Below are 19,531 nucleotides of genomic sequence, written 5' to 3' on the forward strand. Positions count from 1 at the left end.
AAGGGATTGAAGTCTGAAATGGTAGCATGCAACACCGAAGAGCATCGTTGAACAACCAAAGGGTCACACAGAGAATACATGTACTATATGATACCCGTTTCATTATTCTGTCCATCAATCAGTCACTTTTTGAGCCAAAAACAGCAGACAAACATCAGTTCAGGTCAATCATAATTTTTATTATGAGGTTTTCAAATATAACAGCACAAGTGTCATGATTCACTCTCCATTGGAAGGCTGTAAAACACGGATTAACTCGCACAGTTTTACACGTTATATGTTTCCTGCATACAGAGATCTTCTCACATTGTCCGTCCCTTCATCAAACATTTTGAAACATAAATTATATAATCATTTGCTTATATTCCATTTGACCTGTCGGACATTTGATTGCAACAGTAACGTTGCAAAATCAAATAATTTTGGTTTCGGTTGCCTGACTGATTTGGTATATGTGCAGCTCAACAGATATAGTTTCATTTAATGTTCTCAGTTATTCGGGCCTATCGGACCCATTTTTAGGAAAATGCCTATCTTGAAGCATGACAAAGCTGCACTTATTCATATTTTTACATTAGCGATGGATCAGAGTATATTGAGGAGAGGGTTATTGGTAGAGAGTTATAACCCAATTTTGCAGAGCTTTTTAGTCCGTTTAGTTTTTTTTGCTAAATGCATGCAAAATCTATCAATAAATGCAGCTTTATATCAGAGTAAGTCATTTGGTATTGATAGAAAATCACAGCTTGTTTATGCCACCAGTAAACACTTTTTATATGCATCACATTCACCACGCTTCAAAATGGAATTGAAATTGAATGCGTAATCACTGCTGTGGTCTGATTGCTCTTATATGGTCAAGCTGCAGAGCTCAAGGCCCCGCCCACCTCGTTCTTCAGACCAGATGCAGATTGAATGAGCCACCAAAAACACACGTGTAAACAGTGCGACCTTAATATTTCAACGTCAAGTAACGTTAATCAGCATATTACCCGTGCTAACCTTACGGGTTTGTTCATGTTAGCTTTAGCCTGCATTACCTTCATAAACTAAGATTAGCTGAAATCATAACAATAAGCTTATTGCAGTTTATATCGTTGTGCTAAAGTTGACATTAGTTTGCTAATGACCTGAGCATAGCTAGCTTACGTTAGTGAAATCATTACAATACGCATGTTGCAGTTTATATTATCATTGTGCTAATGTTAACATTAGTTTGCTTACAACACTAGCTAGCTTATTTTAGCTGAAATCATTATAATACGCTTTTGGCTTCTTTTTCCTGTTGTGCTAATGTTTCAATCAGTTTGCTAACATCAATAACATAGCTAGATAGCGTAAGCAAACTTATAAGGCTAGTACAAGTTATTTAATGTTACCTGACTTCATAAGTAATAGTTCTATAGACTTAAGGTTGTATTGATATCCTTCGGTTACAGGTGAGGGTTGTGCTGCGTGGATGTGATATATATTAAATAAACACTCAGAATGCTACTCTATTTATAAATGATAAGTGTAATAAAACCAAACATTGCTCATTATAATACAGTGGAATTTAAACGTTAGGTATTAATAGGGAAGCATGTTTAATCTTATCACACATGATTTCCCACCATGGGTCCTAGCGTTGAAGGTGGGCCTGGAGCTCTGCAGCGGGACGCTTTGGGACTTCAATTATTACAATTTGAGCAGAGTGTGTTGAACAGAACGAAGCAGTTGATCAATTGTGTTAATATTTGATCCTTTCATCTTTTGTGCGGTTAAGAACTTTAAGATTAGCCTTAAATAATGTGTGCTTTATTCAGAGGAATGGAACACACACACACACACACACACACACACACACACACACACACACACACACACACACACACACACACACACACACACACACACACACACACACACACACACACACACACACACACACACACACACACACACACACACACCACACACACACACACACCACACACACACACACACACACACACACACACACACACACACACACACACACACACACACACACACACACACACACACACACACACACACACACACACACACACACACACACACCTCTTGTAAACTATTAACGCTGCCCCCAAAAATGATATTAACATTAACTGCAACTTCATTCTCTACACGTGCGCACACACACACAGACACGCAGGCAGGCTGTCCACGTTATAGACACCCACTAATGCACAAATGTGCTGAGCGCTTAGTAAAGTTTGGCTGAGAGTTCAGGTGCCATGAAATTTAAGCACAACCCTGAGTCTCTGTCAGCCGAGCTGCAAAGACAAAGACACAAAATAAAAATGTCTCTGTCGATGATAGAAAAATAATATTATGACATATACACTGCACTTAGGCTCATTGGTAGACCCAAATGTGCAAAGAGAAGGAAGTGTTTGAAATGTTAAGACTAAAACAACTAGAAATGATGTAATGCAGTGTCGATGGAAAAACAACAACTACATTTTGTTGCATTTGCAAGAGCCTTTCGAAGCCAGTATTGAAATAAAATTGATGGGAAGACAGTTAGAAATCTGAATACAAAAAGATACAGCTTTATAAGCTGGAAGTAGACATATGTGTCCTATGTTTGACTTGAAGCAAGTGTAGGTAACGAAAAGGCAGCTTCAACCCCATTTCAGCGATGTTGTATGAAGCGCTAAATGGAAGAAAATCTATTTGGGTTCAGGATCACACAACAAGTGTGACAAAGCTCTTAAAAGGCATCCAATTCTGTTCTTTCCCATCAGTGCTGCAGTCTACTACCACTCACACAAAAAGTTCTACAACACTCTTGGATGTTGTTCTGAGCAGGACTAATGCCAGGACGCTGACAAAGAATGCATGGGCTGAATCATGTGCGGTGGTGCCTCACCACAGACTATTATCAATCAGCTGGATGTGATATCAACAAAGTTTAACATAATACCATATACGCTAACAATAAAATCAAGACAGTACTGTGCTTCTTTCTTACACATGTTGATGTGATTGATTATGGTGAGCAAGTATATATGTTGCATTAGTGCTCAACCATTAACTGATAAGTCAATCAACAGAAAGTGAGTGCAATCTATCAAGAGTAGGAGCTGCATTCACATGATACCCGATTTGCTCTTTACTCAACGCGAAGTTGGGTGCAGAGCATTGCGGTGAAAACAGCTAGTTAGCTTGTGCAGCTACATACAGCTGTCATCTGATTGTTTGCGAGTCGAAAAGGTCAGTGGCAATCAAGGTCAAAGTGGAAATTATTTTAATAACTTCTACCGGTGCGCAGCACCGAGGGTAGCGCTTCCCCCCTAGTCAGGCTCTCTCCATAGGAAACCGACACATCGTAGCAGAGCTGTTTTACCGCTTTTCATGTGAATGTAGCAACAAAACACTGCACCCTCTACGGCAAGAGTGATTAAACACATTTTATGGTTATATAAGTACACAACCATAAAATCATAAAAGTAACAATCATTGTGTAAACAAACTAGAAAGAAAAGCTAGCAAGAAAAGAAAATTCAGGATTTGACTGAAGAGAGCTACAGGATACAGCAAACAAAGTGTTTTTCTCACATTCTCATTTTTTAGACTATTCATTTTTTTTTTTTTACTTAATTGAGAAATAACCTACTTTTTGCAAACGCAGTACTGATTATTAAGCATTCTTATTTTTCCATAAAGGCAGGGCGGTCACATTATTCACGTTTTGTATCTACTTGTTTGTAAAGCGCTTAGAGCACCAGGAAAAGCGCTATATAAATAACATGTATTATTATTAGTATTATAATTCTGAGGTGCTGCCAATATTGGGAAACCGGCAGTGCCGTTTAGTATGTAAACTACTTACATCCGAAGGAATTTCACAACTTAAACTAACATTAATGCACACCAAACATAGGTTTTCCATTAACAGAATCAGTAGCATTGTCCAGTATGTGATACAAGACGACAAATAAACTAATTAATCATTTATAAACTGATCATGTTGCAGTGCATTTAACTATGGCAGTGTGGCTCTAACAGTGGATTCCTGCCAATGGCAACGGAATAAAGTCATCTGCTGTCTTTTAACTGTCATCTCTTAACTTTTCCTTTGTGATTTTGTTTTTATTAGCCGTTTGTAACTTAGTGGTCATGTCCCAAAAAGGGATTTATGCCAACTATAAAACTATATTAAGTATATGAGACAGCCCACTTAGACCACCTGGGAAACCAACAGACTACCACAACTTCCCAGGTTCCATTCCAGCCTTGGGCCATTTGTGGCATGTCGTACCCCTCCTTGTCTCCCCACTCGTCTCTGTTTCTACACTGTCAAAGACGGGCAAAAAAAAAGGCACACAAAAAATCATCAGGTTGTGACAGAAACTCACTCTTACTTGGATTCTACGACTGGTATGGCCATTTTTCAAATAGTTTAAAAAACAAGCGATTATTTCATGAATATTGCGCATACATTTTCCATGCATTATTCAACACAAGCAGAAAGAAAGTTCTCTTGACAACTTCCAATCCTTCCAAAGGCCCATGCTTGTAATTTGATAACGTTCAGTAAACCTATGCTGATTCTGTTCTGTCAGTAAACAAACGGCCAGTGACGCTCTCTAGTGGAAACTTTGAAATTCACATTACAGGCACATTAATTAACATTTCGTTGAAAAATATATATTTGTTGTAGTACTACGACAGACAAAACTACAACTACCGTAGTCGTTTTATGTTTTGAAACGTTTATGAACTTGGACATACTTTCTTTGAGTGAAAGGAACACATTATTAAATTAAATATAGGTCTCACAGAGAGATGGATTTTTATTGTTTTATGTTACGGAGTCAGTTTCGAGACTTCATGAATGTGTTACTGTCACAATTGCTTAGCATTTGAGCTAAATGGAACTACTAAATGAAAAGTATATTATGTGAAACCATAATAGAGCATCAGAGACAGGAAAGAGAGACTATTTCCTGTACCTGTGTCACTTGGGTTTCAACACATTTGCAGTGGACTAACAGCAGGTGAACGAGAGCACAGATTATAACTGATTGTTTTCCCAGAGAGTCAACGTAAATATAGGGCGCATTTTTCACAAGCCCCGTATATTCTGAGCATTCTGACACTTAGGTGGCGTTTTTATGTATGCCAAATTAGATGAAATTAAACTTAGTTTGAGACTAACAGATTTTTCTATCTCAGCAGTACTGAGCGTTTATCATCAGTGAAACTGTGTCAACATTTTAAGCTAACTGACTCTCGCTAACACCCTAGCTAACTAATATTCGTAATTCTAAAGTTTGTTTGATAGGTAAATATCCAAATAAAATAAATATATATTAGACCACATCTATTTAGGAGACAGGAAGTGTACATGTGCATTGGCGCTAAATATAATGCACTATCTTTAGTTATAGAACCTCTTTAATAGCATTTGAATCATTTAGCTAATACCATCCGTTTAGCATTCACAGTAGGTAATACTAGCATTAGCAATATACCTTTGCTTTCAATTGTAGTGGCATTGGCCACAGTTCAATTACATAATCTGACTTTAACAAGAATACTGTACAGTGAAAAAGATCAACAGCTTTATAAGGAAGCATAGAAAGATAGCGGCCCCATGTCTCTAACAGTCAGATGTTACGGAGTTGAACTTTTTGTACGGGAAGGGAATGATTTTCTAAAGGCATCTGCATAGGCTCTGGCTACTCAAGAAATGAACGCATTGTTAGCGTGTGTTCACATCAAACGCTAAGACGTGTGTTTGTGCCTGTGAAAGACATCATTGGTTGTAGTGTGGGCACCTTTCATCAATAATAAAAATAGCCAGTTGGTTTATATAAACCAAACTTTTGATCCGTCTATCACAATAAATTGTAGCAAACTAGATTGATACAGCCATATGAAGTAAGGCAAGGAAAATATTATCTTCTTGTTTAGTGTGAACACAGCATTATAGCAGCATTTTGGTTATTTGGCTAGCTTGAATGTCACAGGGCACTTGTGTATATATAAATCAGTGTGACAAAATGTGGGATTAGTGGGTACTGCAGACCCGCTGTTATCACAAAGTGGAAGCAAGGGAATCAAAACCCAAGATAAAATACTAATTTCTGGTTCTACAAAAAAAAAAGGTAACATTCCACTGCAAAAAAGACCAAGCTTGCTGACTCTTTTTCTCATTACTAAAACTGTCTCACTACCCTGGTATAACAAACATAATGTGACACAATTATATGACTTTGTTGCTAACAATAACACTTTCTTTCAACAAGGATATTTGCCACATTATTTACTCATAAACCTCTATACTTTTTTGCGTGACTAGCCACAATTCTTGAAACTAACAGAAGTAGGAAACACCTCTATGTGACTCATCGGTAAAACGTATGATCACAGGGCTTGCAGTCCATCATCAGTCCACTAGTCCTTGCACAAACTAGAGATAGAAAGTCTGTTTATTATAGCCACTGCAGAATCTCTCTTCACATTTTCATATGCATAGTTCTACACAACCCTTAAAGCTACTATGTGTATCTTTGAAATTGTCCAACTTTGGCGAAACACATAAACTCCTCCAATTTCCACCAGGACACGACCTAAGCCATTAGCAAAAATGTGAAAGATGCTACACATGTTACACACAGTAGCTTTAAACTACTCCTTACATGTACTGGCTACCGTGTTTTTCTAGACTATAATTAACTAGACCATGAGTAGGAGGTCCTATGAACAAATGGAGGTGTATTTTGCTTAAGTTATTTATAATGTATACTGCAGAGGCCTTATTCAACTTGCTTTTGGTAGTGCTTTTCTCTATTTGTTTCAGTACATGATATTGTACCCGATCAGTGTACAATGGAAGGCCTGACGATTGACTAAATGAAAAGACAAAGTTGCAGTCACGATCGACGACCGCTTTTTCTTAAAGGCCAGGTGATCGCAGGATGTCCCATGTCGCAAATTGTCGCAAATTGTGATGTCACTATGTTACTGAAGTAAACAAAAGAGTCCAATGGAGGCGTTTCAGAGAGGGGTGGGGGGGGGGGGGGGGGGGGGGGGGTGGGGGGGGAGTGTGTGGGAGAGAATCTCCCTCTGGAGGGAACACATGGATGTTAGCCTTTGCAGACCATTTACACGAACAAAAACCTATAGAACACACTACAGGAGAGGAAAACCCCCAAAAGCATTATAGGGCCTCTCTAAGGTTTGTCAGACATAAAGCTCTAGCCCACTTGGAGATCAGTGTTATCCTGCTACATATTTCTTAACACATCCCTGACTCAACTGATGAGATAAGTGTTCACTTTCAGATATAATGTAGAGCACAGATTCTCAAACTTTACATTTCATTTGATAAAGGCTTTTGCTTTGTCCACCCACATCAGAGAAGATGTAATTGTTCTCTCACGACACATTGTAGAATGAGAGTGAAATGGAAGCTAGAACAGGAAGTGCTGTACTCAGTGAGCCAGTTAAAGATGTAGCTGCAGCTCACCTTGAAGATGGATGTGCAATGTGCAGACTGGAGGAAGCTCAAATAAAAAGTATCAGCTCAGTTCAATCAACCCTCTGCATGTAACACAGATTCAAACCACATGAATGACATGCAGAACTTTGAACTACACTCATTAATAACTGAATAATATCAAGTCAAACTACAGGTTAAACACTCAGGACTTTGTGTTGGCTGTAGATGTTTTCAAAGACTCCCCTGTGTTTTCATGCTAAGAGTGCAGAGGTGGGGAATGATCTTTAGGGCTTCACTGCACAGTCTGGTATAAGTAACCTCTTTTATAGGCGCTGAGAGGGTAGAAGGTGGCCACCACCAGCTTCCCATCAAAGGTGCGGCCCGTCAGCAGCCTCTGAGCCTCCTTGGAGTCAGATGAGTTGGCGTATTCCACGAACACCTGATGGAGAGACACAGAATAGTAGGTGAATGACTGAACATGTGATGAGACTGAATCACTTTCTGACCGCTGTCATGGCTTTGTTTCAAATTAAAGTCCACTGGAAGAGTATCAGAGGCAGAGTCATTTCAAGCCAAAGCTGCATTTTATATGGTGTCATTTGTTATAAAATGTAGTTTGGATTTTTGTTCTTGGGTTGTATCATGTACTCAGTCTTAGTTACTGTATTACATACAGTAGATGTACGTACCGTTTGGAGAAACAGACAGGAATATTAGAAGGAAGTTCATCAATGTACTGCTGATGTAGGCATCAGCAAACGTATTTTAGACACCTTTGATTTGTTACTTTGTTTGTGTTATTGTGGTAGATTGTTAACTTGCTTGTTCTTTTAGGTAAAAATGTGTAATCTTTTGTTTAAAGGAATCTAGAGGCTTGGAAGAGAAGTTTTTAACAGCTTCAGTTTCCCTTATATTCTAAATAAAACGTAAAGCTAAACTAATATTAATGTTTGTACGTGTCTAAAATACGCCCATTTGACTATAGAAAAGAACTCCATACAACTGAATATATTTGTCTTTATCTTTCTCTCTTCACACAAACAAGAATAATTTGTTTCCCTGTATTTTGAGAAAACGACACTAACAAATTAATTTTGTCATTAAGTATCACTTTCAAGTAAAGCATCCATAACTGAAGCATTTCTTAACAATCAGCAGTGAATTGGAGAGAATCATTTCCAGCACCAACGTGCAGTGACATGCAGTTGCACCCAGTGGACAGAGTTAAGTGATCACAGGAGAGAACACTAGGCTCATCTCAATTGAATATTTCACCTCCTCCTTTCCCTCACTCGCGTCCCTTCCTTTCGTCTTAGCTCCGCCTCCGTAAGACGCGAGCGAGAGACACGAGGAAAACAGAGGAGTCCTCAGGTATTAATTGGGATGTCCTCGTTCACTCCAGCGTCACCATAAACAACGCCCTTTACTTCTGGTGCGTGCAGTTTTATCCCCTGACACTGGACTCCCTCCACATCAATCCCTTCAAAACTGGGATTTAGTTTCACATTGAAATTATTTCGTCAATCTCTTCCATTCATCTCTTTTATTATAGTTTTCTATGTATTATTTTCGGTCCTGTATTGGTTTTTCCAGGTATAACATTTCATTTAAGTTATAATTATAATCATAACAATAATAATAATAATTGATGGATTCATTTCATTATGGTATTTGAGCTTGTTTCAGATCAACTTTTGTATTGGATGCTGTTATTTAATTTGTCCTACAGAAGAGAGACACAAATCACTCAAATATTTATTAGTTATGCTTCCCGTATTTGTATATATCCTAAATGTTTGACGTTCTGGGGGTCTACCACACATGCATCAAAAACCACAAGTACTGTAAGAACTGTAGGCTAAGTTATTATTTTATAATCAAAACATTATTATTGAATTTGTAAGTATATTTCACACACTTTAATGTTTTTATAGAGTATGATCTCCTCATTCGTTTAAGAGATGTAATATATTTTACTCTTAATGAAGCACTTTAAACATTTAATGACTCTGATCCTCCTTTAACGGTAAGATCAGCTGCAGTGAGCAGAGGCTGTGCAGCTGGGGGCGGAGCTCTGATGCGCAAGTAGTGAAAACACTTCCGCGTAGTCTGCTCTCGTGTATCCTCCCTTTCGTCTCCTCTGGAAGCCTCCTCCCTCACCCCTCCTCCCTCACCCCTCCTCGACTCCTCCGTGTGCATTTCAGCGATTGGGACGTCCTTCAACATGGCGTGTCTTGATCGATTTCCGGGTCAAGTCCCGGAGGAGGGGGAGAGAGGAGTCGAGGAGGGACATTGAGATGAACCTACTGTGTCAGTGTAGTAAGGGTACTGCAAATACTGAAGTCAATAAACAGAAGTAAACTGCTAAAAGTCATCTTTATCATACTCAACTACTAATAAGGGGTATATTGCACCCCTTTCCTCATACTTGACCTAAAAAAAGTTTTCATAAAAGTTGGTATACTAGGACCTCATGAGGTCAGTAAATATGGAAAGAATGGATGATAGAAATAAGGCTGTAGTAAATGTTTTTTCTTTCTCCCTCCTAGCAAACTCCATTTTCAGTTTGATTTGAATTATCTTTGAAGATCATGGGACAGATCGGTCTCACCTGTCCTTTTCCTGGGTTCTCTTTGGGGATGAGCATAGACACCACGGAGCCGTACTTCTGGCACTCCTCTTTCATGTCCTCCAGGATTTCTGGGAGAAACAATGACAGATAATTGGACATACTTTCACTCGTGCTCACTTGGAAGAATCGGGAAATCAACGTCAAAATGAATTTAGTTAAATTAAAGTGGACCTATCATGCTATATTTGAATAATATAGTGTAGGACCATACCTATATAAAGGCATATTTATACTTTTGTTTTTTCAAAATACCAAACAGATCATGCATTTTAGCCATGCCTCATTTTGCTCAATTTGACAATTTCTAGCTCTGTTTGTGCAAGGGCTGATTCTGTGAGAACAGCACCATCTACTGGCCTGGCATATGTACTATAGCGTCTCCAGCGCTTTCGAATGGCAATGGCCGTGGCTGTCTCCTCCTGATTGGTGGAGTTGGCCCAATAGCCGTAGCGCCACCGTCCTGACGTCAGGACAGTGTTCAAATCTGGATCAGTTTTTATCAGATCCGTTGCAGCCCCTTTTTTAGAGATTTGGGTATGGAGGAAAATAGAGAGGGTTGTGTTTTCTGACACTTGGTGAGTTCCCTGGAACACCGGGGACACATATTCATGTATAAAAGACGTACAAAAGTGCATTTTGCATGATAGGTCCCCTTTAAGTTTAGGAAAGAAATGGTGTACCTTCATACTCTTCTTCATTGTGCAGATGGCTGTCATCAATCAGGTTGAGGAGGCGCAGGACAGGAGTGGGCAGCAGGACCAGGTCCTCAATGTGAGGAGCTGACACACACATTCACACACACAGGTAAATATCACATGTTACTCTTGGAGGATGTTTTATATATTTCAACATACCGAAGGGAATACTGAAGAACGGGCTGAGCAGGGCAGTTTCAGCAGAGCATCTTTGTTTTGGGTTGTTGAGCAGCATGCTGCGGACAGAAACAAACATTATCAACATTATGTAACTGTACATTCTTTGTGACATTTAGATTCGTCAGATATGCTAGGTTTTACATATGATCATTGTTTAGCATCTTCTTCAATTGTGATTTCCAAATGTGTTTATATAAGAAAGGATGATCCTTTATACCTTATTTTTTTACAAAACTAAATATGCCTGAAAGAAATGCCAATGTAAATGTTGTCAAGAGCTTGTTTCCCCTGTAGTGTTTATTAAATATTTATTTTTGGGGGGGGATTTTGAGTGTCTTGTATTTTTGTGCACTTTTCTTGTATTCTAAATGATGTCTGTTTTTTATCCTCCTTTCTTTTATTCCCCTTTTTCTTTTGGTTAAGTCCTTAGTTCAAGGGGAAGTCTGTGGTAGTTTAATAAAATTGTTACAAAATTAATATAGACAAAAGGCGCTTTCACACCGGAGTACTTTTCCCAGGAATAGTTCCGATAGTTCCTGGGATTTTGCGTTCACACCAAAAAGATCTGGAACTACAACTTTTTCTTGTGAACCTTTTCTGATTGGCTGGGCGGATTGCAAACCACGCCCCGTAAAACTCGGAAAAGTTTTGTGAAGCTGCCATTTTATTTGCTCGCATTAGCATTATTAGCATTCGCCCAGCGCACCAACGGAGAGAGACTAACTTATGGCAACACAAAAGAAAACATGGGAGAGGTGGAGATGAGGAGGTGTCGGCGTTCTGGCGATTTACTCGGAAGGCTTCAGTAGAAGCTGCTGGGAGTCCCAGCAGCTTCTACTGAAGCCAGTCCCCAACTCCGGGGACTTCCGGTCGGGGATTTCGGGTGGCAGTATACGCCGTGAAGTTGTTTGCGGCCTGCCAGTAAACCCAAAGCAGAAGAAGAAGAAGTTACGTCAGCGGCTTCATTTGCGTAATCCTCCATCAGGGACTTGTTCCAGTGTGAATGTAATCTACTAGATAGTTCTGGAACTAAAGATTTCCGGGGAACTAAGTTCCGGGAACTATTCCTGGGAAAAGTACTTGGTGTGAAAGCACCTAATGGTGCATTTCCACTACAGCGCGGAGCTCGCTTTAAGCGTGTCGAGCCGTGCGGGGCCCGTTTTTGGTTGCGCTTCCACTTAGCGTAGTACCGGCTAGCGGGTACTATTTCCAGATTTTCTGGCCCCATAAAATCGAGGTTCTTTCCGGGCCAACAAACAGGGCTGAGTATGCTAAACTAGAGAGAGAATCGCTGGCAAGGGGGCTACAACTACAACAAGATGAACATATTTGACCGTGATTTAATTGTAATACACGTTTCAAAATGATGCCGAAGTAACAACATACTGATACCGGTTAGTAAAAACCATGAATTAATGCTTTGACAAGTCTGCAGACAGACGGCAGGCGAAAAACCTTTTAAAATGCGTGTTTTCTAAATGGAGATTGGCTAAGCTAACGCAGTATATGCTCCGACCGTCCACACTCACAACAACGGCCTACAGACATAAATAAACCAGCGACTGTATTCGCCATGACACAGACAGTCTGTGGTTTGTACTTGTTTGACTTCTGTCCAGTTTCTGAACAGATATGAGGAGCTGTGAGCTTGAGTGCTAACAGCTAACGGCTGTGTTGTTTTTCTGTGGCGCTCATTGAAGATGACGTCACGGCTCCGCCTACACTGCGTTACTATAGATACTACCCCAGTTCCTAAACTATAATTGAAATGCGGCATAAAGTGAGCCAGTCCTAACAAGGCATAACGAGGCCTAGCCATACCGAGCGAGGCCGAGCGAGGCCGTGTAGTGGAAATGCGCCATAAGACTGCTTACACAGGAAAGCAGGTCAATACACAGTATAGTTAACAGCACAGTTCACATATGAAAGCAGTGTGAATTCACGGCTGTATGTGTAGAGCGTACCTTTTGATAAGGTCTCTGAGGTGATAGACAGGGATGGCGGGACACACCACACTGTTGCTGGCAACAAGATGGTCGACAATGGAAGCACTGTTATCCTGAAGAAGAGGAAAACAGATTGAAGGAACCAAGGCTTCTGCTTGCTCAGATAATGGCAGAGAGTAAGTGCTGGGTGGGGATGGGGGGGTCACTTAACCCCAATGATCAAAGGTTCAACATAACAAATAATATGTATACATTTAAAGAGGATTTAAAGGGGTCCTATTATAGTCATTTTCAGGTTCATATTTGTATTTAGTTATTTATATGCTCTGACTTCAATTCAAAACATATGGAGCTTTGGCAAACTTCCTTTAATAACACAAAGATTTGTATGGAGAAGAGTTTTGTCATACAGTACCTTCCACTTCTGTGAGCGGACGGTCTCTTTGAGTTTGATTCCGGAGAACATCTCCAACAGGATGATGCCCAGGCCCCACATGTCCACAGCGGGGGTGCAGCCCGAGTCCCCCTCCACCTCCACCCCCGCCTGAGCGAGGCTGTTCTGAAGCTCCGCCTCCGGGGCCCGGTACCCGTCTGTCTGGATGTACTTGACATCCTGAAGGAAGAAGTGAAGCAAGAGGTGAGTTAGAAATTCATATATATCACTATCTTTCAATCATCTTTAATATAGATCCCCCCCCCCCCCCCACACTGCAATGTTAAGAAGACCAACATTTATTATCCTAGCTGCTCCTTAAACTGGCCTCAGACTCCCAGGCACCCACCTGGTTTCCCTCTTTGAAGCTGAGTCCGAAGTCGATGAGCTTAAAGCACTCATCATCGGCGCTCCAGAGGATGTTGCGTGGCTTGAGGTCGGCGTGGACGTAGCCTTCCCTGTGGAGGAAGGCGAGAGCCTCCAGGATGTCTCTGGCACAGTGCTGCACCAGCCACATGGAGTGGCCCTGCTGGGGTCTGACAAAAACATCAAAAATCAAGTTAAACCGAGAGAGCATGCTAAATTAAAGAAAGCTTCACAGTGACTGCACTCACCAGCATAATCTTTCTGAACCTTTTTTGCCATTTTACAATTACCTGAATGCCCCTTGTCACATTTAAAAAACTGAGTTCAATGTCAGTCATAAGTTAATAGTCATTGCAACTAGAAATATAATCGACACTGTAGGGCTGCTCAATTAAATCGTATTTTAATCGCAATTACGATTTTGGCTTGCAACGATTATGAAAACAACATAATCGAAATAAAACGATTATTATTAAAAAAAATATATATTTATTTAAAAAAAAAGAAAATTATATATTTTTGTATTGGTTTTTCAATTGAATTATACTTAAAGTTCAGGGTAATCAACTGTTAAAAACATACTACACATTTTTTTTTCAATAAATGGATGTTTTCAAAGTAAATGGATAATCGTTTTTAATAATCGTGATATCAATTATTGACCCAAATAATCGAGATTATGATTTTTGCCATAATCGAGCAGCCCTACTACTACACTGTATCAAGTTACTCATTTTACTTTTGTATTCGTGTTAAATCAGTTGCAACTGACTAAGAGCTGCTGATACATGGCCAGGTAAAATTATTGTTTTTGTCAATGGAGTCAGGTGGCTTTGAAGAGAGCATTGAAAAGTACTTAAGTTCCCCGTCGGAAAGAGCTGTCTGACGGCGAAGGTTTTCTAAATATAGTGTACTGTAGTGACTGATATTGTTTTTTTAAGTGTGTCTGAAATACATTTTGCTACTGCCCCAATCAGTTAATTGCTTATCTTTCTGCGGTACTCCTGTCTGTATCTCCATACTGGGGGTGTGCCAACCTACATCTACTGTATGTGCTACACTGGCTATGAAGTACCTCAAACAACTCCACTTCAACAAATCAGAATGTATCCCTTTTAATCAATACAGATAAGTGTGCAAATTATAACCCTCAAATCTAAAAATTGTGGAGCCAATCTGATGAACTGGCAACCTGCTACAGTCAGATGAATACTGTATGAGAAGCAGACAAGACTTCACTTACCTTCCACCCTGGGTACCACTGGTCAGCAGATCAGACACACTGACATCCAGGAGCTCCAGCAGCAGACAGCGGGTGGCAACACCCATACAGCTGTGGTTGGTGAACACCCCGTAAAGTGTGACTGAGAGGAGAACAGAGCTGTCAGTGCAAACAGATAGACCTGATGCATGTTTTCATGTAAAAACAACCCTCTTACTGGACAGGACCATTTACTACAGGATAATGATAGTTACTAGGGTTACTACCCTACTCTTTAGAGCTTACAACTGTCAGCCAAAGCAGAACAACAGTGTGACACATTTAAAAGCCTGATGTTACACTGAGTTCAGATCCTGTCATGTGATATCATGTGCCGAATTAAAAAGCCAGACCATAACTATTAGTGAATGGTCTCGCTGTATGTTCTACCAGGTGTATTCCACAGATGACAAGCACGTTTCTATTAAATTGATAGATGTTTTAATAGAATTTGGCCTTTTTGCTCTATGTAAAAGACACATAAGGGTTCAAAACAGTAGCCAGTATCCTAAACCCTGCGATATTCTAGTACAAATAATGGTGTTACCTATGTTTTTATGTCCCTGGATATCTTCCAGCACGGACCTCTCCTTGTGATACCCGTAGTCTCCTCCCTGAGTGTTGGCCTGAAACTCCTTGACAGCGGCGGTTGTGCTGGCTCTGCCCGAGCTGACCTGGTACACCGAGGCCGAGACTCCTTGGCCGAGCCGGGACTGGACGGTCCACAACTCCCCAAAGATCTCGAAAAGCACCGGCTTCATACCCTGGTCGACACTGCCCTGCGCGGGCTTGTTGCTGTCGGGACGCGGTGCTTGCGCCTTTGCGCTGGGCTCTGCGGGGCCGCAGTGAGCCATGGCAGGCGGCGGACAGGAGAGCAGCCGGGCGGCTAGTTGATAGGTGGGAGCAGCTGCAGGAGCATTGGGAACGACCCGGGTTCTGTCAGCGCCACATAAAACTACCAGGACGTGTCAACGACAGCTCGCACACAATTCAGCTACACCCGCAACCTTGTTAAAGCTGAGAACAGAGCGACACCTGGGCATATTCAAGTACTGTCTGTTAACCGAGACTGTCAACATGAATGTATGCTAGACAGGTGACACAAAGTTAGCTAATTTAGTTGCTACACATGCTAAACTAACAAACAAAACACTTCTCTAACGCGCAGGAAAATACTTCCCCCATAATACGGAATCGTATCGAATATAATAACTTAAAAGTGTGTCAGTTTTACCTGGAGACAAGTTTTGCCTAGTAGTAACTCAGGTTGTTGATATTAATCTTAGTTCCGGTTCTACGCTACCTCCTGCAGGTTTTGGTGCATCTTCCCGGCAGCCTGCCCCCTGCCGATGAGGCGTGTCACTACACTACATTTACAGTTCATTGCATGCCATTTTTCCTATTCCATTTCAGGGCAGAGATTAACCACTGTCTTCTATTTAAATCACGCTGCTTTCAGTTGTTGTTTTACCTAAAGGATAAAACAATTGTATAGGTTTTTTTACTTTTTAATGTCATTTTATTCTATTTCTGAAATATATTGGACTGTTTAATTCTGTGCCTTGTGTTTTTGATGCTGCTGCAGCGCAAACATTTCCCAAATTGGGATCCATAAAGTACCTATCTACAGTATCTATCTATCTATCTATCTATCTATCTATCTATCTATCTATCTATCTATCTATCTATCTATCTATCTATCTATCTAATTTCAAACCTTTATTTAATCAGGTGAATCCCATTGAGATCCTCAATCTCTTTTTCAAGGGAGACCTGCTGCAAGTAGGTTCCACATGAAGACAGAAAAACAAAAAGGACATCATACAACATAGATGCAGGAATTTACAATTGACATACCTAACGACATTTACAGGTACCAACAGTATCAGCTTGCATAGTATATATCCGAGCTTTAAAAACATGTAGTGGAACCAAATTGCTCAGTTTCCATTCTTTTTGCATACTGTTCCAAGTTAGAGGAGCTGCACACCTAAAAGCTTTCGCCCCTTATGGCGCTTTTCCACTGCAGGGCCTCGCTCGGCTTAGTACGGTATGGCTAGGTCTCGTTAGGCCTTGTTAGGCCAGGCTCACTTTATGCTGCGTTTCCATTACAGTTTAGGAACTGGGGTAGTATCTATAGTAACGCAGTGTAGGCGGAGCCGTGACGTCATCTTCAATGCGAAACACAAAACCAACATCAGCCGTTAGCTGTTAGCACTCAGAGCTCACAGCTCCTCATATCTGCTCAGAAACTAGACAAAAGTTAAACAAGTACAAACCACAGACTCTCTGTGTCATGGCGAATACAGTCGCTGGTTTATTTATGTCTGTAGGCCGTTGTTGTGAGTGTGGACGGTCGGAGCATATACAACTTTAGCTTAGCCAATCTCCATTCAGAAAACACGCATTTTAAAAGGTTTTTCGCCTGCCGTCTTGTCTGCAGACTTGTCAAAGCATTAATTCATGGTTTTTACTAACCGGTATCAGTATGTTGTTACTTCGGCATCATTTTGAAACGTGTATTACAATTAAATCACGGTAAAATATGTTCATTTTGTTGTAGTTGCCAGCGATTCTCTCACTAGTTTAGCATACTCAGCCCGGTTGTTGGCCCGGAAAGAACCTCGATTTTGGAGAGCCAGAAAACTGTGAAAAAGTACCCGCTAACCGGAACTACGCCTAGTGGAAACGCAACCAAAAACGGGCCGGGCACGGCACGGCACGCTTAAACCGCGCTCCGCTACAGTCTCTTTTTGACAGTCCTAGCACTTGGCACATTTAACAAAACCACAGCATGAGATCTCAGGCAGTAGCTACTTTCAATTTGCCGTGTGATCAGAGAGTAGATGTAAGATGGTAGTTTACCTAACATGGCTTTGTAGATGAACAAGTACCAGTGACTGAGCCTCCGTACAGTTAGGGAAGGCAAACCTGCCCTGGCATACAGGGTACAGTGATGAGTTAATGCTTTATAGTTAGTAACAAATCTCAGTGCACTGTGATTGGCGGCAACTAACTTGATCAGGTCAGGCAGGTGCATTTGTGGCGAGGTTTGAAAATAACTAAGATAGTTGCCGACAACGCCACCTAGGTTAAAAGGAGCCAAGGACTCCTACTTAAAAGGCTACACAGGTTCTTTAAAATCAGGGGTGAGCAGAGTTAAGAACCACAAACAAATAAAGTTGACAACAGTTTATTATGTTAAAAATAGAATAAAAATGCCCCAGCCCAAAGTCTCTCGAGAGGTCTTGCGTCTCGGTCTTGTCCCTCCAGGTAGCCCGAGGACGCGCTCCAAGATCCCCTGAGCGGATAAAAACAATATAATCAAGCCACTGGGTGAGACACACTCAAGTTAAAAAGCCACTCCACACACAAACACTTCACTGCACACTTAAAAGCCTAGGGACTCGATTGTCCAGGGTCCCGTGGTTTTTATACTAAAAGTTTATAAAATAGGGCTAAAAGCAAGGACTAAAATGCTCCAATTAAAAGTGTTAAAAAGGCATTTAAAAGTGAGGGTTAAAAGGCTGAAGATATCCAAAAGGGTACTTAGCTGAGAGAGGGGTGAATCACAATTACACCCCTGTTGCTCCACGTCACTTCCCCTTACTGGAGCCGCTGGTGATAATCCTCCTCACTGCCCGCCTCTGCCCATCACAGACAGTCCGCCTCGTCCTTCCCGGATGTTAGCGTCTCCTGTTTCCTGGCCTTGCTTGTTGCTGCTGATCTCCGTGGGCTCGTTGCTTCCTGTGTTTTCCCGTCTGCTCGTTGCCTCCTGCCTTCTCTGTTGCTCGTGCTGCGCTCTGCTGCTTAAGTCCTGCGCACGCACACCAGTGTTGTAGTCAAGTCACCAATTCACGAATCCAAGTCACTCTCGAGTCACCACTCTTCGAGTCCGAGACCAAGTCCGAGTCACCAAGGGAGAGTCGTAGTCGAGTCCGAGTCCAAGTCTGAGTCACCCAAGGAGTGTCCGAGTCGAGTCTGAGTCATCATTACCTGTGTTCGAGTCCGAGTCCAACTCCGAGTCACCCAAGAAGAGTCCAAGTCAAGTCCGAGTCACAAGTCTTCATGTATTAATCTTCATGGATATATGTGTTGAAATTTAGCTGCTCGTCTACATTGCTTTTATCCTGTCATATGAGTGATTCTACAATTTAGGGTACATTCCATGTCCATTGATGTCCATTGATGATAATTATAATTATTCTAAGTATTTTCTTCAAAAATATCATATTTTGCCTATTATTGGAAAGCATGTTATAATATCACACAAACATTATGTGCATCCTATGCTTTATTTAGCTTGAAATGTGTCATGATGTTCTTAAATTGTCAATTTTTGCTCTGTCCGTTTTTCAGTTGAGGGTGTCTTGGTTTCAAAATAATGAATAAAAACCATTAAAGTAAATAAAAAAAAGTATTCATTTATTTCAAAAGTCTAAATACTAAAGAATAATAACATCTTTTTAATTGATTTCCTCCTTTAAATAATTTAAATATCTTAATATATGAATGTCCGCAAAAGTTCTGTCAACTATGTT

General features: G+C 40.8%; 1 protein-coding gene across 1 annotated transcript; it reads right to left on the bottom strand.

The window, feature by feature from the left end:
- Positions 1-7,121: 7,121 nt before the first annotated feature.
- uhmk1 (U2AF homology motif (UHM) kinase 1) lies at positions 7,122-16,270 on the bottom strand. The gene is made up of 9 exons (XM_034140744.1): positions 15,538-16,270; positions 14,973-15,093; positions 13,713-13,899; positions 13,346-13,543; positions 12,949-13,043; positions 10,964-11,040; positions 10,790-10,888; positions 10,089-10,177; positions 7,122-7,916 (listed from the first exon to the last, which is right to left on the bottom strand). Exons 1-9 carry the CDS (start codon positions 15,842-15,844, stop codon positions 7,770-7,772), a joined length of 1,320 nt encoding a protein of 439 aa, XP_033996635.1. The 5' UTR covers positions 15,845-16,270; the 3' UTR covers positions 7,122-7,769.
- Positions 16,271-19,531: the final 3,261 nt, after the last annotated feature.

This window comes from Trematomus bernacchii, unplaced genomic scaffold (genome assembly GCF_902827165.1).
Source record: "Trematomus bernacchii unplaced genomic scaffold, fTreBer1.1, whole genome shotgun sequence".
NCBI lineage: Eukaryota > Metazoa > Chordata > Actinopteri > Perciformes > Nototheniidae > Trematomus > Trematomus bernacchii.